The sequence below is a fragment of the Sceloporus occidentalis genome, unplaced genomic scaffold (assembly GCF_023333645.1).
Source record: "Sceloporus occidentalis isolate IW3139 unplaced genomic scaffold, rSceOcc1.0.p SCAF_22, whole genome shotgun sequence".
Taxonomy (NCBI): domain Eukaryota; kingdom Metazoa; phylum Chordata; class Lepidosauria; order Squamata; family Phrynosomatidae; genus Sceloporus; species Sceloporus occidentalis.
The window spans coordinates 6,825,250-6,850,909 of NW_028317002.1; the positions used below are offsets into that span (position 1 = coordinate 6,825,250).

Consider the following 25,660-nt stretch of genomic DNA (forward strand, 5'->3'; position numbering starts at 1 on the left):
AAGCTTGGATGTAAATTTTTCTTTATGTCTCTGGAGTGCTAACGTTCATGGGTATCCCAGATCTTACCTGGTAAATGCTGATGGGGTACATATAAAATATTATCGCTTTGAAGCTATAATTCAGAACTCCTGTGTGTTTATTGCATTAAGAAACAAAACCATTAAAGCATTAAGACAGCCCTTTTGTGTCCCTGCCAAGAAGGTTTCCTTGTTCCGCAAGTCACTTCATAGTGCTGGCCTTGTATTGCTTGCAGAACAAATCTTCCTGCAGAAAGTTCCCATTATATATTAAGTGAGAAAAAAATGTTCACCTAGGCATGCACATGCATGATTATTCAGGTTCACAGTGCTGTGATGGAAGGCCTACTCCATTCCACTTCGTAGAATCTGATTGGCTGCAATCAACATGACACTTATAATAAAGGCCATCGCAAATGCACATATAAGGCTCTTCCGTACACAGGTTTGTCTGTTCTGCTTCTGGGAATGCACTGAAATAAAAAAATAAATAACAATATAATGTACAGGTTAGCAAATACAAAAATAATATTATTAATAAACTTTTCTGAGTACATTTGATCTGTAGTATAGTTTCTCAAACTGTACCTTGATATGCTGTGATATGTATAATCTATCTGCCTTGATGTGTTTGGCTTGCATTTTGCCGTTAAGATACTCACTATGTAAATATACACAACAAAAACTAGTATGCAATAGAGGTTGTTAAACAGATGTATGAAAAATATATTTTGACATGTACGGTATACACTATGGCTAGAGCTTCATGAAGAGCCTACACAGCCACAAGATGTTGCACAGACACAGGTCTCACTGCTTCCATTCATTAGACATTAGTAAATATAAATGGTACAAGAACAGGGCGTACTTAAAATGAAACAGCTGTGAGCAAGCTGTTAATGCTAAAATGTTTAAATCACAACACACTGTGTACCTTAATATCATTACCATTGTCAGAATGCCATAGGTAACTTATCTACAAATAGAATTGGAGCAATTGGAATATACAAATTTACATACTGTCTACTACATGGCTTAAGTTCCCCTTGTCCAGCATGACCATGTCTCCAACCCATGGGGGAGACTTCTACTCCCCACCCAACCAGTGATTAGAGCATTAAGGATTCCAGGACTGCAAAAATGATCCAAGTGTTGGTTTGGTTTATTTTCGCCTTCATTGGTTAGTGCACTAAACAAAGATTCAACGTGTCAGATTTGTTATATGGAGAGAATCACTTTCAAAACAAATGTAATTACCCGCACGTTAACTGATAGATTGCATTTTCTACAATGTCTTTTTTTTTTCTTAAAATGACTACACATGAATTTAACTGGGTTTATATATATATATTTTCTGCATATTTCTTGCCAATTAGGCACTGTGCTTTGCCATTCATGTTTGACAGGGGGCAGAACAAGCTATATAAATAGCAGCATTGCACCATAATGATAGATGTTGAAAACGATGTAAGAGGATAAGGTTTAATCTTTCAAAGACACCCTGTGTTGTTGTTTCCAGTTAGAATCGGCAAGGATACTGACATTTGACTGAAAAATGGCAGAATTTCACTTTAGCCGGCATAATTTATGTAAAACAAGAAACAAGACTGAAGTGGTGGTACCAATGCTGCCCAATCACAGCAAAACTACTCCAGAGCAAACAATTACTCCATCACCTGTAACCACCGACCACCGACCGTCCAGAAGAGGGCTGGCAACTGTCTTTGGTGGGAGAAATGCCAGCCAAGAAGGGTAGCAACAGAACAGCACGTTTTGTAAATGACACCCAGAACGTTCTTCAATCCTGCCTTTAGTGTACGAGGTAACATTTATTTCATATTTCTCATTTTTACAAGCAAGAAGCAAGTTTTGCTTGCACATATGTATATATAAAGAAACCTGCACAGTAACAACTAGACTGTCTAGACTTCTTCTGAAAGGAAAGGGAAAAAGAGAAAGGAGTAAAAACAATCCATAATTCATGGAAGAAAAATATTGGGGAAAATATTGGGAGCAGACTGATAGACTATCTGCAATGTATCTCTGAATATTGTGGGGTAAGAAAAAAACATCAACTGATGAAAAGTATCTCAGTAAAATAATTTATGTTATTTAATTTGTTATTATTTATTTAGTGATCAATTTCAGTCAGTTAAAGTTTTACAAACTGAGGTTATATGCACTTACCAAAAAAAAGCTTTGATAATGTCACCAAACCTGACAGGTAACAGATCATTGAATGAACAGCAAGATACACAACACTCCTTCTGCCTTTATAATGTATAAACCAGTAAGTTTCCTTCAAGGTCATTTCAAAATCACCTGGAAAATAGCTTCCTTATCATTATCTGATTATGGAAAGACTTCTCAAACCAACCATTTACTTCCACCGCAACTCGAAGTTGTGAGACGCGGTCCATCTATCCTAATCAAATTGTGTCGTTTTACCTACACAAAGTCTTCCATCAATCTTCTATCTGGCATCGTATTTAAAACATTTTATTACATCTTAAAAAAGGAAATTTTAAATCATTTTAACCTCAGACCTCTAAAGAAATTAAATAATCCATCAGTGCAGCAAATGACTGTAAAATGGTTGTCGAATTGGGAACGCTAACAAATTGAAATAAATATTGTATGCATATCAATACAGAGACAAACTTATGTCTGTTTTTATGAATACTTAAAGGAACCAGCCATCATATGAATGGTTCCCTTACCTTTTCACTTGGTTTCATTGCAAATGCATGTAATGATTCTGCAGAATCCCTCTACATGCATTTGCCTCTTTCTCCACCCTCAATCTCAGTCTCAGACATATCTGTTTCTCTCCCTAATATATAGGAGGAAAAGTTTCCGCAAGGTCATGTGGTAAGCACTCTCAAACGATGGTCAGCACTCCAGGTTTTCATGTTAACAACTTTTCTTTATTCAACACAAAACAAAGTCAAGTAGACGTTTCAGTCACTGCTGACTTTCATCAGCAATGACTGAAACGTCGACTTGACTTGAGGTCTGGACTCAGTGCGGGCCAATCAAGTTCTTTCATACCAAACTCATCCAATGATGTCTTTATGGACCTTGCTTTGTGCACTGGGGCATAGTCATGCTGGAATAGAAAAGGGCCTTCCCTAAACTGGTGCCACAAAATTGGAAGAATGCAATTGTCTAAAATGTCTTGGTATGCTGAAGCATTAAGATTTCCCTTTACTGCAAGTAAGGGCCCTAGCCCAACCCCTGAAAAACAGCCCCCAGACCATTCCTTCACCAAAGTTTGCACTAGGCACTATGCATTCCATTAGGTAGCGTTCTCCTGTGGGCTTCTACTGGACTCTTAAGTATGACCCAATGTCTGTCAATGTCAATGGTGATGGTATGAATATGGGCATGATTTTATGCACCTGTTAGCAATGGATGTGACTGAAACCTAAATTAAAAAATTAGGGGTGTCCCAATACTTCTGTCCATATAGTGTATAACACTAAATTAAGGAAAAATTGTTAATATAGACTACGGTCTACTCAGCCACAATTAGTGTAGTGATGTAAATGAAATCTAAAAACTAAAAACCTAATTACTAGAAATTATTAGAAATCACAGTGAGATACTATACAAACAAAAAAAAAACAGAACAGTAAAGAGAAAGGGAGAAAAGGACAGAAATATTTTTCTCGTATTGATGGTGCCAAAGTAACTCTTAAAAGGATTTAGCTACAGATGGAAGATGGGCCATCAAGAATTGGCTACAATCAGGTCTCCAGAAGGATGATATTTAGCTTGGAGTCGCAAACTCTGTATTAATAACTGAGGGGAATACAGACTACAGCATAGCAGCTGGAGAGCTAAGTGTGCACTACAACTAAGCTCAAAGTACAATCTATATTAGCACATATGGGAACAGTTATGATCTTAAAAGGGGTAGCTTTCCAGAGTTAACAGGTTGTGGTTAACAGCATAATGATATGAGCATTCACAGTACAGACATTTCAAACATGTAAGCTCAATTACCTTGCTTATGAATATAAAGCAAAGTAATAACTGTGCTATTTGACAAATATAAATTTTTAAAAAGGTGAAACCAGCTTGAAATATTCTGTATCTACAACTGCTGCTTTTTTCAGGCATTTTCATGAAACATTCTGTAGTTTTGATTTACTAATCATATCTCTTGGCAGAACCTCTCTATATATATGTCTATGTGTCATATAACCCTATAAAGGAATAAAAAAATAACACAAATAATTCACTCTATGATCAAGGCATTGTTCGCTTAAGAGCTTTGGAATGCCCTCTCAAGGTTTTAAGCCATTTTATAACTCGCAAGGTAATTTTTTTGTGTTACATCTTTTCTTTACGCTTTTGTTATTCACTTAATGGAGAATTGTCAGGAGAGATTCTTGATTTTACTACGCATAGTTTGATCATCAAGATTTCTTCAAAGTCTTCTCACCCATTGGATTATGCATTATACAGGGCCTGCTCAACCTCTCATGCTGGAGATATTCATACCTGGGAACTTATGGGCTCCGGCTATCCGGTCATCAGGACTGCCCACTGATGTCAGTGGGTGGTCCCACTGACGTGACGGGCGTTCCCGCTGATGTCAGTGAGTAGTCCCGCTAACATCAGTGGGCGGTCCCGCTGACATTAGGGGAGTTTCTGATGACATTGTAGGAAACACTTTTATTTAAAGGGAAAATGGACGACCCAAAGGATTTGGGTGTCGACCTGGAGCATCAGAGAAGCTGGAGAGTTCCCATTTCTTAGTGCTGGCTCTTCATAGTGAGGAAAAGTGATAACACCACAGTTCTCTTGCAAATTCTCCTGGCAATACCACCTTGTTGTTTTTGTTCTGTTATAGAGAAATCACAACCTCAGGTGGAATTATATGATACTGGGTGCAATTACTATGCTTTCTACAGAATTTGGAACATGCAAGTTTACAAGGTTGGTCTTAATGCCAGGAAAGTCATGCAGACTCCTGGGGAGCCCGGATCAGGGGACGCTGGCAATCACCAGAGGAATTTAACCCTGTGTGTAGAAGTTAGTCTGCTACCTGACTGGGGTGCAACTTGAAGCCTCCACAATGCACAGGTATTGTGCTCTATGTCTGCAATGGCATTGTATGTGCATAAACGCATGGTATGTGCGTGTGGGGTGACAAAGGGGGCAAAATGGTGCTATTTGGACAAAGCCCCACTATGGGATGCTCACTTAACACATTTTGCCCGTAGTGCATATTCTTTTTCATTTTTACACTGTGCTTAACCACTTAACATTTTATATCAAATGTTTACATGCAAAGGATGAAATGTGCTTTTACTATAATGGGCCACTGAGCATAATTAGGATCTACGGAGATAAAATACACAAGAAAGAACAGATGACCACTCCCTCTCACTGTAAGCGCTGCATTTCAGCATATTCTTAACCAAATGGTTATTATGTAAAATATCAAATTTAAAATTGTAACATTTTATTCCACTTATTTTGTGATGAGACTGTATAATCAAACACATACAACCCTTTTGCAAGCTGTAAAGAGTGTTGTCTGATTTTCCAGTGTCAGAAAAGGCACGCTGAAAATTTCCTCTACCTAGCTCAGTGACAAAGCTATTTGAAAAACACACAGACACTCATCACAAAGCAGAGTCTTTGACATACCTGGGAACTTCCCAGGGTAGGCTACCTGGATGGCTTCATGAAGAGGCAAGAATAGCTGGACATGGTGGCAGGGCTAGCCCCAAATGGTCTCTTAATGGGTGGCGAGTGGGCAGGGGAATGTGTGTGGTCAAACACCACCCTCTGCCCAGGAAAAAAATAAAACTACCTGGAGATCTGGGGAAGCAGGGCTTCATCCAGAGACTCCAGGTCAGAGTCTGAGAGTTCCTATGTATGCTCAATTTCGATTGCCTGACCCCATACCCAGCTCTCAAACAAAATAAAAGATATCCTTCCATAAAACTAAATACATAAACATAAATACATGTGAGATTTGTTAATGCCATTGCCTACCTCCTTCAAACTCTGTTTGACAGTTTCCGGAGTTTTCATTTAAACTCTCCTCTTCATTGATGATTATATTTTCTATGTCCTTCATTGTTAAGTGGTCGCGGAATGCATGATACAGAATGTGCTTTAATTCTTCCAGTGTTATCCTTTGCATATCAAACTGTGGGTAAATAGGAGAAAACATATTCTTCAGCAATTTACACATGTGGAATAAATACATAATGTTTCCTATCATGACAGTTAACATGTATTTGAGAAACCCACATAATGTTAATTATACTACTCAGCTTTCCAGTTAGATCTTGGACTTTACCAGCTACTCTACAGCAGTGGACTAGAGCCAACAATAGACACCTCTCAGTCTAATGTTGACACACATAATACACATTTTCATTTATTTTTTACTTACTAGCAAATTATTAGTTAAATGCATATTTTTAGTCTGCATTTTTGACAACTTCAATGCAGATAGGCTTTCAGTGCCAGACCACGTTACCACAGGTGATTACAGGCTAAAGCTGAAATCATTGTCTTTCTAGTTCGCTGGTCATCAAAGTACCAGTCCAGTGTCTTCATCTGCCTCCCTTTCACAGGAGAGGCCCAGACATCAGCACGTGCCCGGTTCGCACTCTAAAGGCTCATACATTCCTTAACATTATTCTTTACTAAATTTTCCACATTTCATTTGGGGGTTTGTTGATTAAAGAAGGAGTTGGCAGAAAAGTTTGCAGAAGGGTTGCAGTTTCATCTCCCTGACTTCACTTTAGATAAGGAACAGCCAAACCTTAGTGAGTTTCTACTGCAATAATGACTTTTAATTCCATGTATAAAGCATATTTAAATCAGTAAGCATTATTGAAAAGTTACCTTACTGACTGAACACTGCGGTATATCAGAAGAAAAATTATACAAAATCTCAATGTACCTGTAGTTTGTACAATAAACTTATGAACATGTGAATGTGATTAATGTAGAAAAGTATTTCACTTTTATTGTATTTAATTAACTACCAAAGTGTTTATGCTACATTTGTATTCCAGTGTTATATGCTAGGACCCATTTGCTAGTGAATTATTGTAATTGTTTGGAAAACTAGTATTTGAATAACTGCTTTCATTATTATTTTTATATTCCAACACATCTATGACAAACTGTAACAGTTACAAAGAACAAAATAAAACTGACTGTATGACCTGTGTTATTAGTTTTAAACTAATATTTCCATTTTAACAACTTTGTGGTAGCTATAGTTTACTATTAGATGCCATTGAAATAGTATTGTATGAATCCATTTTTTGTCATCATATTTATTATATAGTTTGATTCTCTAGATTCATATGATATTTTTATCACTTTAAAAAAGTACAATTTGTCTTTTTAATGGCTGGTCTAGAATCTTTAAATGCAGAAATGTAATAATATACTGGGAGACATAGACATTCCACAATGGCTGAATACAGTTTTGGGCACCTATTCAGAAAAAGGTAAGTTGTTGTCCACTGAGTCACCTGAGTATCAAGTATGTCTTATGCGATACTGTAAGACACTACATTGTACAGTGGAGGACTGGCAGCCTAAGGCCTTGGGGGCAAGTCTAGTCAAGTGGCCCGTTGCGCCACCGTATCAGCCCACCATCCATGCCCATCTGATTTTCTAACGCATACTGATGTAATGTGATGGGACTGGGAGTAATCGGTAGACAGGGGCGGACTGGGCCGGGGGGCAGGGGGGCAATTGCCCCCCAGGCCGCCCTAAATCCGGGCCGGTGGGCCGGACGGACGAGCATTCAATGCGGCTGCGGCCGCAAAGTTAAAAACTAAGCGGCCGCGAGCAGGATTGAATGCGGCCGTCATGCGTACCTGGCGTGGGGGGGAGGGGGGCGGTCCGCCCCGGCTGCCGCTCATCTGAGGGGTGCCACCATGCCGGCACGCCTTCAGAAACGATGCGCGCGGCACAACATTGAAGCCACGCCCACTGTCTTCCGCGCTCAGTGCACCGGAAGGACAGGAAGAAGAAGAAGAGGAGTAGGAGGAAAAGTGAGAGTGAAAGAAGAAAAGGTAGGAAAGAGTGGATTAGTAAGTGTGTGAGAGTGATGGGTGTTATGCTGAATGTAAGTGTGTGAGAGTTATGGGTGTTATGCTGAATGTAAGTGTGTGAGAGTGATGGGTGTTATGCTGAATATAAGTGTGTGAGAGTGATGGGTGTTATGCTGAATGTAAGTGTGTGAGAGTGATGGGTGTTATGCTGAATGTTTGTGAATGAGGGTTTCAGATAGCATGGATGTGTAAGTGTTGGGGGATAGCTTGGCATAGGGAGTCCGTAATCACATTCCTTTCATGCCCAGATTCCAGCATGTAGTGGCTGCCTAGGCATGATAGGAGTGTGATTGCTGTTATAAATAATTTTTTGGTCCAACTTCGGTGTGTTAACACTTTTATTGGACAGAATAATTCAATGACAGTATTAATATATATATATATAATTGCAAACAGCAATCACACTCCTATCATGCTAAGTCAGCCAGCACATGCTAGAACCTGGGCATGATAGGATTGTGATTGTTGTTATATATATGTGTGTTTGTGTGTATATATATGTTAATATTGTTGTTGATTTTTTTGTCTAATTTTGGTGTTACTTTTAATAAAGTATTTTAAAGGGTTTTTTTTGTTTTTTTTTCAGTTTTGGCCAAGTGAATGCTGAATTTTTAGTTTCAGTCCAGAATTTTCATTTCGGTGCATCCCTACTATATACTATGCCAGTCACTAAAGTGGTAAGCCTACACCACATCAATGTTTGGCTTAGTATATAGTGATAGGGGTTGTCAGTGTCTGGCTCAATGTATAGGCACACATTGACGGTGGTACCGCATAATCCCTAAGCATATAATGATAACAAATATGCTGTACCCCTGTCAATGTTTGCCTAACCATAGAAACTATGCAGTTTTAAAGTGTGTGTGTGTGTGGGGGTGCCACATACAGGGTCTGCCACAGGTGCCAAATACTCTCGGTACCCCCCTGCATCATGCGGCTGTCAGACCCAATGGCCATGCCTCAGCTCCTCTTCCCACGTCTTAAAAGTGGTGGGATGAAGAGCTGAGGCATGCGGTGCGTGCACGCCGGCCACTTTAATTTCATTAGGCGCTGGTGGAGTGACTGCCGCACGACGGCCGCTTTCAATGTCGCTCGCAGCCGCTTTGATGGTGCAACGGGCCAGTTGACTAGACTTGCCCCCCAGGCCTTAGGCTGCCAGCCCTCCCCTGTCGGTAGACTAAAAAAAGTCATCATACACAGGATGCCTGAACCCACAATTTAATGCAACTAATCATTTTCAATAAAATATGCAGATTGAAATAGAGTAAATAACACAGAACCTATACTTTTCACTGATTTCTGGGCCTTGTCCTTTTTTTTTTTGTCCTCTGAAGTGACTACAAATTCAAGATGGTGTTTTATCTCTGGGTAACTAAATATTTAATTTGTTCAATTTATTCCTACAGAAATTAAAGTGCCATGAAACAGATGACCAAATACACACACCAGAACAGGCTCTGACACCCAAACACACACAGACGCCAGGACAGAGTCTGCCACACCGACACCCAAACACACACACACACACCAGGACAGGCTCTGCCACACCGGCACCAAAGCACACACACCAGGACAGTCTTTGCCACACCAACACCCAAACACACACCAGAACAAGCTCTGCCACACCCAAACACACACACACCAGGACCGGCTATGCCACACCGACACCCCAACACACACACACACACACACACATACACCAGGACAGGCTCTGCCACACCGACACCAAAACACACACACACCAGGGTAGGCTCTGCAACACCGACACACCAAACACACATACCAGTACAGGCTCTGCAACGCCGACCCCCAAAGACACACACCAGGACAGGCTCTGCCACACCGACACACCAAACACACACACCAGGACAGGCTCTGCCACACCGACACCCAAACACACACACACACCTTTTTGTATTTAATTGTTGTCCTAAGGCAACAATTTTGAATTTTTTTTAATACTTAAATTTTTGCTGCCTTCCTTCCCTGCAGAACGCTCTCCTCCAAGGTGCTCTTCTCCCTATCAAAAGCAGCTGTTCCGTGTGACTCCGCCCCCTTGAGCGTCTTCAAAGCGGCGGGACGAAGAGCCTCACTGAGGCACTGAGCGGCATGGTGCAGGCATGCCGGCCGCTTAATGATTTTAAAGCAGCCAGCATGTCTTACGGCCGCCTTAAAACTCGACAGCCCTGGCTCGGCCGAATCGGTCATTTCATTGGGGGGCCGCACGGCTGTGTAACTTAGATTCAGGGCGGTCTGGGGGGCAATTGCCCCCCGGCCCAGCCCGCCCCTGACATTGTACACACAGAGTAGCAAAGTAGCACGTTTTGTTTAAGCAATATTTTTTTCACTGAGAGGACAATTCCTCTCCTATGTATAAAACTGGGATCAACTCAAAACCTATCCATCTGTTCCACTGGCCTCCCGTACCAAGGCTAATAGCCTTTCATACTGATCAAGTAAAAATAGCAGCATCCCTGAGATTCTTAAATGACCTCCTTCTGTCTCTCAGACATAGTAGTAGTGCAGGTATGATTGACACTCAGATTTTACCTCATGCTGATACAACCATCTTCTCTGTCCTAGTTATGTTGCCTTTATTACTTCAAGAATAATTATGAGCTGTTTCTTGGCTTAGGAGAAATTACTACTTTTTTCCAAGAAGAAATGGTGCCTATAAAAAGCATTTCTACATGTTTTAACCTCTAATTGCCACATAGCAAGTTGCTCACATACAAATATGATGGCCGATAAGAACTTTTCAGTCAATCTAAGCTTGTTCCTTATTTTCCTGCTGTAAAAACTTCATAACACAATTGGTTATTGTTCTTGACTTATTTTAAGCATAGCTTTACACCTATCCCATGCATGTTTAAATCTCCTCACTGTACTAACCTCTGAGTTCTGCTGGAAAGTATTTCTACTTATCTGCCACATTTTCAGCAAAGTTAAACCGTCAGGAACTTCAGGATAAAAATAAGCAACCCGGAGCATGGATGATCATTCTAACACTTTGATTTTTGTCTCCTCATGTACCTCCGTTATCCTTGTTTCTGACACACCTGTGGTCAATCTTGTCATCAGTGACCATTAAATACCAGTGTTTCTCCTAGCTTTCCTTGCTATAGCACTGTTTTTTGCAATGTGTGCGCATTTGCAGCTAAGTGATTATTTGACACTGGCTTTCGTGTTTGCTTCTGTATCCCTTGGTACCTTGTTCTGGCCTGACATTGTGCATATTGGACCGGGTTTGGACCTTGACTCTGTTTTAGTTTCCTGTTTATCTGACATTCAATATAGGCCTGGGAATATTCTTTGCTTTACTGTTCTGTACAATACTCTGGCCCCATCCGTGTATCACCTTGAGCTCATGTACTTCTGCCACTTCCCAGGTTCCTGACCTCCTCTAGTCTACCAGCCCTAGTCTGTTGACGCTTGTAGATGGCCCCCAAGCTCAAAGTTAAGTCTGCACCAGAACCTGAGGTGTCTACCTTACCAGGCAAACACAGGGTTCTGAACAAGCTTCTTTCCTGCTAATTTTTTTAATGAAATCATATTACAAAATCCACTTGAACTCTTTTAAGAACGTTGGGTGAACTTGTTTTGAGAGCTAAGAACATAACTGTTTTACATGTCTCTCTATTTATTTTTTCCAAGTAGAGTATATCTAGCAACACTCCAGACAAGAAGGACAACCCTTCCCCTGCTTCTAGCATAATGGTTATTTTTTACCTTGACTACCTCCCACACTGCATGCACACTTTTATTGCATCCATTCTGCAGGCATACCCTCTTTGAACGAGTTCCTCCAATGTCTGGCAGGCATACAGTCTACACAACATCCACCCCTTACCTTCTTCACCCTGCTCAGTACGCTCAGCAAGCTTTCAGTTTCTCTGACTCACTGTACTATGCATCCGGATGTGACATCACTTCATGGTGTGTGGTTTGGGAATCAAAGAAAACTGTGCTGGCAGAAGATCTGCCGTATCCATGACCCATCTTTTGTATTGCAGGAGCAGATCACTGCTTCACAGACCTGGGCCCCCAAAATGGGATATGCAAGGTATGCCAATGACCCTGTTCTATTAAAAACTGAGCAGACCAATAGCTAGAGCATTATCCTCACTTATTTGATATATAATAAAAAAAACACAGCTTTCCCACTGAAACCTTCTTCTTCTAATATTCCAAAAAGGATTCAAAATTCTAAGAAATAGCAAATAAGCTGGAAGGAGGGGTAGGAAAAGGGAACATAAAAATGTAAAGAGGCCACACAGCTCTCATGCATTAAAGTGCATATGGTGGCTAGAGTGTCCCTTTGAGTACCAGAAGTATATGCAATGTGAACAAACCACTTACAATTCCAGAATAAACAAACAGAAATGCTATGGTTTAGGAAATATTTTTGCATGAATTGAGATTCAGCAGAAACATATTTTTATAGAGAATATGTTCCAGTATAAGATCAGTGTATTTTTTTTCATTATTAAGAGAAGCATCAGGCTTCAGGTTCACAAGATGCAACATCTTTGTTGGAGGTGTGATTAGGCATGGCTGTTGCATGGCTAAATGTAGGGCAAGGGCAGCACAGTGTACTTATCCTACCATGTCACAACTCTTTGAAACATAATGAGATATGATTCTCATATGAGATATGATAGAGCGGAGCAGAACAGTCCTGATTTTCAAAACAGTTGGGCAATATGCTATATGCTTGAGGTTGCAATTTCTAATTTCAGAATATGCCACGATGAATCTTCTATATTTGACAATCCATACATTTTGTATTTTCAAACAAATTTGACAAGTGTTTCTTAGCTCCAAGTACAGCAGGTAGTTCCATGCTGAGAGAGAAGTAAAGAGATCACAACATTTAGCTTGTTAACTTGTGTGTGTTAACGATTGGTGTATTTGGTGTCAGCATGTGTGTATGTTAAAGTATAGTGCTAGTATAAGTATTGTATTAGAGTATCAGCATATGGTGTTAAAGTGTAAAGTATGAGCCTAGGGTTAGTGCTGCAAGGGAGAGAAAGGAGGGAGATAGTATATTTGTCAGTGTGTGGTGTTAGAGTGAGTTGACGTTAGAGCAAGTTTGCATGTTGCGTGTTTTAGTTACGAGGAAGGGGCGCTGAAGAAATACTACATGCCACTAATCCTAGGCTCATCCCTGCTCTTATTGGCAATATTTCAGGTGACTACAAAAGGAGCTTTCAACTCACATGACAGGAAATAGGAAACTCACTCTGCCATGCCTGATTATAATTCAATATTGGATGTGTCTCTGCAAATACTTCTGATGCAGGAGACTGACATCAGGTATTAAATTGGCTCCCATCTGGCCTTTCACATCATCCAGCAACTTATGTATTTATACCATTCAGTAAAGATGAATACAAAATGTACACTGTAGCAGATACCACCAGAGGCCCTGGAACATTTCCCTCTTGTTCTCCATTGTTAATTGTGCAAGACTTTTCCATGCGCCCTTATGCCAATATTTCATATATTCAGTTTTTTTTAAAGGTTTGCAACATTCCCTTTAATTCCAAAGCATTTTTGTTTTTTAAAACTTTCTGAACATGTTGAAGAAAATTACAGCAGTAAGAGCTCACTGATATGTACTATTCTTACATTGTGAGTCATTTGTGTTGGAATAAACCCCTGGAACCAATTGTCAAATAAATGGAAAGCTGCCAGGAGAACTGAAAAAAGAGTATTTGGGAATGAAACAAAGAACCTGCTTACGTCAAAGATGAATGGTGACTCACTTTAAATATGTTAAACCGAGGGTGCATGCAATTATTTCAGTAAATGTTTCGGGTTTTAAAGATGAATTTCATGCTCTGGGCACCCAACTGGAAGTCAAAATGCAGCTGTGAAAAAAGTAATAGGAAAAATTCTATCCCTTCTACAGTAAAAAGCCACTAACCTTCTTTGCCCTCAAACAATGATATAATATCAGATGTCAACAATACCAGTTCAGCTTTGAAGAAACAAAGGAGATTTGTTCTTTTAACGTGGAACAAGGATAATGGAAAAATAACAAATGTTCTAGATCCACAAAAAAAAGGCTTAACGTAGCTCATTTTTATGAAGTAATTTGTAACGATACAACAATGTTTAACATTATTATAATAAAAATGAAAGACATTGGCTCTCTGAGAAACATTTAATTTAGTAAATAACTATTTTGAAAACATATGGAATACCCAGAAAGATTTATCAATTTGGCTGTATATCTTGTTAATGACCTTATTCCTATGTCTTTCTAGTTAGCATCCAAATACATGAAATAATAATGGAGTTGTCCATGGTACTGAATTCTGATCTTTTACATTTGACCATAATGTGAATATATACAGTACAACATTACTCATAAATTCCAATACAGCACAAGTAATTTGGAATTGACAAAATCTGTCGCTCCAGTTCTTATGAAATATCCCAATTTGCTTTCTGTGATTTTTTTTTTATATTTGAATATTAGTAATTGAATATTATTAGAATTGAATATTATTAGAATGTTTTGTGCACAAATAAAAATTAATATTTCTGATCAGTTAGGTATTGATAAAATACATCAGATATAATGAAAGTTCAATAAATATACTGTTAATATTGGCTCAATTTACTAACAACTAACAACCGCTAAAACAAAACACCACTTCTCAATAATTATACTATTGGACCTCTCCGCCGCTATGGTTGACCACCCCTCCTTCTAAAAACCCTTCACGCTCATAGCATTCCTGGCTCAAATCCTAACTCTCAGACTGTACCTTTAGTGTCTTCGCTGGAACTTGTTCCTTCCCCCTATTGCTATCTGGTTGTGTTCCCCGGAGCTCAGTTCTTGGGCCTATACTCTAGTCCATTTACACATTTTCCCTTAGACAACTCATATCTTCCCTTGGGCTTCAAACACTACCTATACATGGACTACACTCTACACACACTATACAATCTACCTAAACTTTCCTGACTTTTCACCCTCTGTTCTAACTTGCCTCATCGACTGTTTTTTTGGAATTACAACATGAATAATATGTCGCACTACCTGAAGCTAAAAATCTCAAAGACTGAGTTTATAGTTATCCCACCACCCCCTCTGTCCACAAATCAAGGCATCTCTATTACTGTTGACAACTCCATCATCCAACGAACTGACCAGATGCGCTGCCTTGGTGTCACACCTGACTTTGTTCTCCTTCATCCCTTACATCTAGCCCCTTATCAAATCCTGCCGCCTTGATCTGAAAAATCATCTGAATTAATGCAACTCTCTACTAACTGGTCTCCCCCTCCCCTGCCTTTCACCGCTCCAATCAGTCCTCATCTGATGCTCCACTTGGCCGATAGCTCCATCGGCTCCCCATACTCGCCAGAATCAAATTCAAACTTTTGATCCTGGCCTAGAGAGCCCTGAACTCTGCACCCCCTACATCTCTACCATTTTTTCCAAATACACCCTTAACTGCCCTCTTCGTACCTCTCATGAACTGTGTCTCTCTTCTACCTTCATTGCCTCTTCTCAGGATTTCACACGTGTTGTAGCCCTTCTCTGGAATTCCCAATACCGTTCTGTCAAACTTTCTCCCTCATATGCAAATTTAAAAAGCTCTCTGAAAACCCACCTTTTTCGAGAATCGTAAAACCTTTTTTCCTAACACTCAGCCAGTATCATAATCAAGCCATCTGAACGACCAACAATCTTTGCAGATCATCCTGATTAGATCAACTCATCCCTATCCAAGCAGTCCTCTCCTACTTCCCCCTCAATCACTGACTAGATTGTAAGCTCGCAAGAGCAGGGCACTCTTCTCCTGTTGTGCCAGTTTGTTAATGTGCATGATTTTAAAATATTTTATCACTCTGTTGTACCAGTGCTACGGAATCTGATGGTGTTAGATTAATAAGTTGTAAGAGACCAAGCACACTATATTGATTGTAGTGATGGAAGCATACAAATGTTACATTAAAGGGAAAAGAATTGAAGACCACAATAAGGTAAATAGCTCCATTTTGATGTTAAAATTGTGAAAAGTACTATCTACTAGACTTGGGTGCCATCCAACTCTTCGTGTTCGTCTTTGTGGTAGGAAAAAAATCTTCATATTACGCAAATATTCGCCTGTTCCTGTGTTTGAGCGAATATTCGTGTACATTCTTTGTGTTCGTTTTTTTTCCCTCAGTTTTTTGCCGTTTTTTTGTAGAAGGGGTTAATACAGGGCTAACACTGTACGGACTACACAACAGCTTTGGCGCCAGGATTTTAAATGTCCGTACGAGCAACTCTATTGGTCACCTGCAGGGGCCTCCTCTGGCATTAACCAAATGGATCACCCTACGGATTTCTGCTCCCATTATCTATGCAGCATCGCAGGGGTTAACGGGAGCGGAAATCCGTAGGTTCGCCGTCAGGAGTTAAAAAGGGCCTGCGAGTGAGCCTATTGGTCGAAGTCAGGGGCCTCCTCTGGCATCAACCAATTGGTTAATGCCAGAGGAGGCCCCTGCAGGAGACCAATTGAGTCGTTCTCATGGCCCTTTAACCCCTGACGGCGAACCTATGGATTTCCGCATCCGTTAACCCCTGCGATGCTGCGTAGATAAGGTAGGCTAGATGAGGAAGGGACCAGGGAGATTAGTAGAAGAAGACAAAGACGAACACAAAGATTCTTTGTGTTGTGTGTTCGTCTACGTTTTGCCACGGCCGCCATGGTCATATGTTCGGTATTCGGGCTAAACAACGAAAACGCACCCTTCGAGGTTCGTTTTCATGTTCACCCAAATACGAATGCACAAGTCTACTAACTACGGAATGCAAAGAAACACATCATTCTAATAGCCAAGAATTGAACCATACATAATCAAAGCTAAGGAACACATGCTGTATCTGGTGTATGACATCACTGAGCTGTGCAAATAGTCATGGTGTAGTACTCTAGACTAGAGGTTGACTTCTCAATGAATGAGTGAGAATCTGTAATGCACAGCAATCTGTGAATTCGCTCTGTAATGATAAGGGAATACTAAGAGTTTTTTGATTTATTTCCAAAGATGTCTGAAAAGTCTACTTAGTGGTATTCTGTCAGAAACATAAGGAACAATTTAGCAGAAGGCATTTCTTGGGTTCAAGATGAAAAGAACCCCATAGGTTACATTGGGTAACCATAACTGTCTTTCACATGTTCAAGGAAAATAAAGGACGTGCGCACTATAAACTGGCCATGCAGCAGTCATCATTGACACACTTATGATGTGATCATATGGGCACATGCATTTTTATTCTATAAACCGTCCCTAATCAAAATGTAAAACAAATAATGATGAATCATAAAAATTATCCCTAAAAAAGTATCTCCAAAAATACTACTACATTGTAGAGCTACTGTTCGTTAAAGAAAATTATGGACAAACTGTTAACCCTTTTGCTAGCACAGGCAAAATTATCACTTCTAGATGGATGCATGCAATGCCTCAAGACAGCTGATGTCTTCAGTACTCAACAACCAACTGGTCACATCTCTTAACCTTTTGAACAGTAATATTACTGTACCTAAAACTAGAAAACATGAAAAGCCCAAAAAATGATTTAAAAAAACATGATGAAAAATCCAAAAACATCTATGAACAGAATCATTTCTTGGTAATGTGAGGACATAGCTTGTTGTATAAAATACAAATAACGAGTAAAGCAGCCAAGAGATCTGTGGAGAAATCAAGAATTCACTCTAGGGACAGCTGGGAGAATGGGCTGCAATTACCATTAAATGTGTTAATAGAACCTTAAATGGAAAATCAAATACCAGCACCTAAACATATAAGAGATACATTATTAAACACAGTTGGGGTCATGTATAAAGGTACCATGAGTGCATAATAGGTGCAATAAGCAAAATGGTGAATTCATCAAACTGATATGTACTGTTTAAACTGAATTAGAAGCCTTTATAGACATGCACATTGCATGGGGAGGTTTAATTTGTTTGGACAAGAGACTGACAAATATTTGTATATGGGATGCATCATTTTAAATGGCGAGTGTGGGCTTTTTCCATTTGCAAATGTACTTTTGGAAAAAAATTGTTACACATAGATACAATTGCATGTCTGTCCTTTGTAAATAGTCTCCATAAAATTTCTGTTTTGTTCCTGTAGTAAACATCTTTTGCATTTATAAAGCTCAGCTGAAGTGAGACATTTCATGTCACTAATTTAGTTAATTAAATTATATCAGGGCCCTGATTCAGGGCGTGACACGCCCTGTTCTCTGCCCATTTCCCCTTTAAATGGAGGTGTTTTCCGCGATGTCAGTGGGAACGGCCACTGACATCAGCAGGAACGCCCACTGACATCAGCGGGAACGCCCACTGACATCAGAGGGAACGCCCACTGACATCAGAGGGAACGCCCACTGATGTCATCGGGACCCTCAAAATAACTCAACACACAGCCATTAATGTCTAAACCTTGGCAACAAAAGTGAGTACACCCCTAAGTGTGAATGAATTGTCTGAAAGTGTCAATTAGTGAATGACTGTAAAAGTGTCTGTGTGTATCAGCAGGGTGTTTAGGGGACAAAAGGTGGCAAAGGTAGCGTGTTTATAGGACAAAGTTGACTCATGCTGGGCTTGGGTTTGGGGACAAAGATGTTACGTCCTATGTGTGTAATTTCGGTGCTGGTCAGGTTCAATGTGGGCAGTGTGGACGCCAGGGCTGGCTTTTGGGATGTGCAACCTGTGATCTATGCCTGCAATTAAGGGGGGTTCATCTATACCTTTAATGCTGTGTTTTATGTGCATTACAATTGATTTATACCTGCAAAGCTAGGTTTGTGTGTTATTCTGTTGATCTATATCTGCTATGCTGTTTCCATAAATTATTTATCTATACCTGCAAATATAGGGTTTGTATGTCTTATTTGGTGGATCTATACATGCAAGTGCTGTTTACATGTGTTGTTTTTTTTTATCTATACCTGAACTACAGGGAGTAAGTAAAAGAGAAGTATGGCTTAGTGAATGGGGGATAAAAGGACTCTGGGGATGATTACAGAGGAGAGGACCTTTCAATGTCACGGTATGGTCAGAAGGAGGGGAGACTGCACTGACTCTCACAGCCTTCCCCTAACCTGCACTCAGTCCAGCAAATATTTTTTTTGTGTATGGTAGCGGGGGGAGTGAGTGCATGCTAGGAAAAGGAAATGCTTTCCTGGGGTCCAATTTTTTCAATATAAAATATACTGACAACAGGATCTAATATTTATTTATATTAGCACAGGATCTAATATGTATATATATGTATGTATGTATATATATATATTATATTGGCAGCAGGGTATAATATTTATATATTGGCAGCAGGGTCCAATACATATATATATATATATATATATATATATATATATATATATATATATATATATATATATATATATATATATATATATATATATTGGCCAGCAGGGGCTAATATCAATATATATTGGCAGCAGGGTCTAATATTAATATATATATATTGGCAGCAGGGTCTAATATTAATATCTATATTGGCAGGAGGGTCTAATATTAATATATATTGGCAGCAGGGTCTAATATTAATATATATCTGCAGCAGGTTCTAATATTAATATATATTGGCAGCAGGGTCTAATAATATATATCTTCAGCAGGGGCTAATATTAATATATATTGTCAGCAGGGTCTAATATTAAAATATATTGTCAGCAGGGTCTAATATTTATATATATTGTCAGCAGGGTCTAATATTAATATATATCCACAGAAGGGGCTAATATTAATATATATTGGCAGCAGGGGCTAATAATAATCTATATAGGTAGCAGGGTATAATATTAATATATATTGGTAGCGGGGTGTAATATTAATATATATTGGCAGCAGGGGCTTATATTAAAGAATGAAAACTAACTGCCAGTTCAGCTGTTATTTTGAAATCATATTTCACTCATGGCCTTTACTAAGAGATAAGTACATATTAAGTTGTTAACCCCTTAAGGACCAGGCTGTGTTTTACCTTTTGTACCATTGGGACCGAGGCTGTTTTAATACTTTTGCGGTGTTCGTGTTTAGATGTAATTTTCTCTTCACTCATTTAGTGAACCCACACAAATTATATGTTGTTTTTTTCAGGACAAGAAGGGCTTTCTTCAGATACCATTGTTTTAATCATATTATCTAATTTCCCATAAAAAAAAATAATAAAATATGATGAAAAATGTTAAAAAAACCCACATTTTCTGACTTTTACCCCAAAAATCTTTTACTCATCCAAAAAAGCTAATGAAAAACCCTACTAAATATATTCTACTATTTGTCCTGAGTTTAGAAATACCCAATGTTTTTATGTTTTTTTGCTTTTTTCTGCACGTTATGGAGCATTAAGTACAGGTAGCGTTTTGCTATTTCAAAACCATTTTTTCCAAATCTGGTAATTCTTCCCCCCATGTGCCATTTCGGGTATCTTTGAAGCCAGCCAATGCAATTAACCCCATCAAATCATATATTTTGGAAAACTAGACACCCCAAGGTATTTCAAATGCTAGTATTTTAACCCTTTCCATGCATGAGATTCTACCACCAGCCTTTGCCACACTTTGTGTTAGTATTTTTTTGGTATTTTTTTTTACACAAATTGTACTTTGGGTATACATTTATAGCTCCAGGTATACGTCACTATCAAACAACACCCTAATATGTGTTCAATAACATCTCTCGAGTACAGTGATACAACCCATGCATGGGTTTGACTGCTGTTTGGGGTTAAAAGGCCACATTTGGGAAGTGCGCTTTTTTTCCCCTATTTTGGTCAGTCTGTGCCTATGCCCTATCTTTGAGCCTGGCCACTACAATTTACCTCATAAAACCATATATTTTTGAAAACTAGACACCCCAAGGTACTTAAAATGGTAGTATTTAACCCTTTCCATGCATCAGATTCTACCACCAGCCTTTGCCACACTTTGTGGTAGTATTTTTTTTTTTTTTTTTTTTCACACAAATTGTACTTTGGGTATAAATTTATAGCTCCAGGTATACGTCACTATCAAACAACACCCTAATATGTGTTCAGGAACATCTCCCGAGTTCAGTCATACCCCACATGTATGGGTTTGTCTGGTGTTTGAGGTTAAAATGCCACATTTTGGAAGTGCGCTTTTTTCCCCCCCCCATTTCGGTCAGTCTGTGCCTATGCCCTATCTTTGAGCCCGGCCACTCCAATTTACCCCATCAAACCATTCATTTTTTTAAATTAGACACCCCTTGGGTATTTGAAATTCTTTTATTTAAATTTTTCCACGTCAGGATTTTTGGGAAGATACAGCGCTAATTTTAGCACTTGCTCATAATAATAAACTTTATTTTTTTATTTTATTTATTTTACTCTTTTTGGACTTTTTTTTTACATTTTGCTGGAACTGGATAGTTCCTCTAAAGCATAATAATTTTTAAATGTTACCATGTTTTTTTTAAGCTTTTTCTTTTTTTCTTTTTTGTTTTTTTTTTTTCGTTTTTTTTTAAATATTTTACTAATCACATAGTGATTAGAAAGCTGGCCTCCATTGACTTGTATGGTTGAATGCAGTACCTGTATTCAACCAGCAAGTGGAGCCAGAGTTCTCTAGAAGGTCAGGAGACCGTCTAGCGAACTTTTTCAACGTTATTATTTTTTTTCCCGGGCCGCCGCCATCTTGCGGATGGTGAAGACTGCGTGCAGCTGCGGCTGTGACCGCTCTCCGGAGCGGTCACAGTCCATCAAGAGGTAAGTGTTTGGTGTCGCTGGATGCCTCCTGATCGAGGCATTCCAGCGACACCATTGAAGTTTAGGAGGTGATCGTTGATCGCCTCCTAAACGCTTTTAAAACGGGCGTCCGCCGCCATACAATGTATGGCGGCTGTTGACGCCCCGGAGAGGGGCCAGACATGGCCCATCATGCCGATCTCGGTGTTGCTGAATGCCTCGACATCGAGGCATTACAGCAACACCGTTTAAGCTTAGAAAGTGATCATTGATCACTTTCTAAGCTTGTTTAAGTCTGATGACGTGTCAGGCACGTCATAGGTCGTTAAGTGACCGTTTTGCATGACGTGCCTGACCCGGCAATGGACGTTAAGGGGTTAAAAAGCCCCAGTGGAAGTGCCGGCAGTAGCGGAGGATGTCTGCACGCATCGCACAGACGCCCACAGGCTGCCAGAAAGAATAATCCAGGTCCACTGCAGCGCTGTGTCGGATCCTCCTGTCTGGCAGCCGGCGAATGCTTCGCAATGCGCTAAGACAACCTCCGCTGTGCTGGCTGATACTTCCGCAGGGGCTTCTATGGTAGAGCACTGGAAGATCACATCACTCTGGTGCTCCATCGGAAAAAACCCTCATCTTCTATTCGATAAAATCGATTCAACTAATCGATAATGAAATAAATTGGCAACGATTTTCATTATTGATTATTATTAATTAGTTGTTGCAGCCCTAATATAAACCTCTTCAGACCCAGGATTGTAAGCTAAATTCAATTGATAATTGAGTAACTCGGGTTATCTTTGTCTAATATTAACCTCTTTGTACTTTTTTTTATACCCAAAAGTTCTTACCATGTGTTTGTTAAACCATGAGTCACCTTTTCCATATTTGATGTACCCACCCAAATGATACATCATTTTGTTTTGGATGGGTTAAGGCTTCTTTTTAAATCTCAGATATACATAACACATTTTTTAGAGATAATATGTAAAATCAAAGCTATACAAAAATTGTAAAAAATATATATTTATTTTGCCTAGAAGTTCTAATACTGAGTAGGTGGCACAGTTGAATAATGACCTAATTTATGTTTGTCAACATCCCCTGATTACAGTAATTCCCCCACATACATATATGTTAAAGATGGCTAGAGGAAGGGAATTATTATATATACATTTTTTTGCTTGTAATGGTAGGGCTTAGGCATATTGGGGCCCTTTTTAAAAAAAAATGTTTAATTTTTTTATTACCATATACTAAGGCACATGCTAACACAATACAGTTACACATACACACATACTAACACCATACATTCACCATATACTTACACATGTTAACACCTCACACAAAACACACTCACTCTACCATCATAAAGTAGCACTCACTTTAACGCCATATGCTTACATATACATACACACATACTCTAACACCATACAGTTACACAAACATACACACACGCCTACTCCAACACCACACAATTACACATACATACACACACAGACATCTGATTTAACAGTATACACTGACACATACGGTAAAATCATTGTTATACTTTTATTCTGTTCAACACTCTTTGGGCCTGAATGCAACTTGAGTGCTAGGAACATATGTTCTCAAACATGTAATGTAGCTATTAGAGGGTCTTCTGTGGAATGCCAGTGTAAAATTCATATATTGCCTATATGTAGTAAGAACTTATACCCTAACTGATTGTAAAAGGGTGTAAATACTCATGGTTACAAGGGCAAGGCCTCTTTCTTCCTTTCTCTTTCATTCTCCTTCATCTCACCAAGAATACTGAGCCTACAGTACCTACGACCACCATCTGTTCATCAATCAGTACTGTATGTATATTACTTTGTTACAAAATAAATCTACTAAAGAAGACTTAGAAGCTGTGGTCTTGGTTGCTGTTCAATGGAAAAGTTTAGATATTCAGGACAAAGAATATCTAACACGTACATACTTACATAAACACCCCCACACACATGCTTATCCAGTATATGTATGCACGCACTCACTCTCTCCCTGTCTTGTAGGACACGCTGCTCCTATACTTCTCCCTGCTTGTCCTTTCCTCTCTCTCCCTCTTATCTTTTGCAGATCCCTCTCATGCATGCTGCTGTCATTCTACTACTGCAGGGTCATATTATGTGTGTAACGTGACACCAATAAGAACCTCGATTACCAGGTGCACCCATGGCACCTTTCTTAGCACACCCCTGGAGGAAAGAATGTTTCAAAGGAGGAAAAATGTAAGATCACAGTCCAGTCTAGATACAAGGAGGATTTTCTTTGCAAAGTGGGTGGTAGTTACGTGTACCAACCATCCAGTAGAAGTGGTAAAGATTAGTATAGTTAGGGAATTTAAACATTGGGAAAATAATGATCTAACTAGACGAGTGTAATGGTTCTTACAATTGGGATTATTTTCTGCGCATGCTCACAGATGTCTGGATAGTTCCCTGCCTGCCGTGTTCACCAAGAAATCTCTTGAGGTAAATATACCACATGCCGGGATTCGTGTTTGAATGAACACACTTCCTGCATGGAAAATAGCTGGACGTGGGGTCTGCAGAATCCCCCATGCATTTGCAATCAGGAATATTTCAGGGCACCATGAGGCTGTCATATTCATTAAAGTGCATATAATGGCTGGAATGTACCTTTAATTGTCATTGTGCCTTTGTGATTATCATGCTCACATGTTACAAGGTACAAAGCAATACTTGGTATTTAACACCAGAGGCCTGTTTGTCTTTGGAAGAAGACATTGTATGCAAATTATTATTCAAATTCTTGGAAACATAGGCGATTGCTTGATTTGGACAGATACGTCCTTTCTGAATTAGCTACTGGAAGAGATCCAAATGAAAATGAATGTAACCCCAACTAAATCTCTAACATCTTTAATTTAGGCTCTAGCCTGCAGCACAATCTCCCAGGACTGAGCTTGTAACTTTTAATTGGAAATAAAGTTAGAATTCCCACTTGTGCTCTAGAAAAGGTCTCTATACGAACTGCCACAAGGCGATGCTGAAATGCCCTGTGAAGGCATATCTAAAATAAGAATCAGCTGCCTTGTCCGCACTGGACTGAAATTTTACACACTGAAAGAGGTGCACAAATTGAGTCCGACATTGAAAGAGTCACGCATTAAAATTTTAGCTACTGAGTAAAAATCCTCTGCCTTTTAATAATCTCAGATTTACTCAGTATTTTCAATTTCCTTACAAATTGCAAAATATATATAGATGTCCTAGATGATTATTTACAGTACTGCCAACTGATTTAATGGTGTTGATTTTCTTATTCTCCTGCACATTAAAAAGGACTATATCACATTAGAAAAATGAGAAAATTAAGTATGTTTCATATGTTTTATATAATTTAGAAGAATAAAATGTAAATCATTTCTCTTAAACTACATAAAAAGCTGATATTTCTCAAACTTTCAGCAAGCTAGTTGCTGAAGGTAGCACATTCCAACAAAGTGTTTCTAATATCAGTGTCTTTTAGATTAAAACTCAGACCTGTGTCTTGTAGTGGTGCGTATGCACATGTGAGCTGATGTCTAGATATGTAGTATATTTTTTAGCGGCTCCATATCAAGGGGCAAACCCCAGGTTTGCCAGAGTAGATACCACTGTTTCTATTGGCATATAGGGTAATGTGAAATAAAACATTTAATAAACATTTCATCATAACATTAAATAAAAGTTATATTTATCTAAAATAACTCTGTTAGCACGTTCAAAATTACTTCCAAAGAGTGTAAA

The 25,660-nt window shown here is 39.1% G+C and overlaps 1 protein-coding gene across 1 annotated transcript in view; it reads right to left on the minus strand.

Moving 5' to 3' along the window:
* Positions 1 to 363: 363 nt before the first annotated feature.
* LOC149300931 (calcium-binding protein 8) overlaps positions 364 to 25,660 on the minus strand; it is a 134,211-nt gene continuing 108,914 nt past the window's right edge. Inside the window, exons 4-5 of the mRNA XM_089484646.1 lie at positions 6,034 to 6,190; positions 364 to 491 (exon numbers count right to left, since the gene is read on the minus strand). Of these exons, the coding sequence (XP_089340772.1) occupies positions 364 to 491; positions 6,034 to 6,190 (285 nt within the window). The remainder of the gene's footprint in view (positions 492 to 6,033; positions 6,191 to 25,660) is intronic.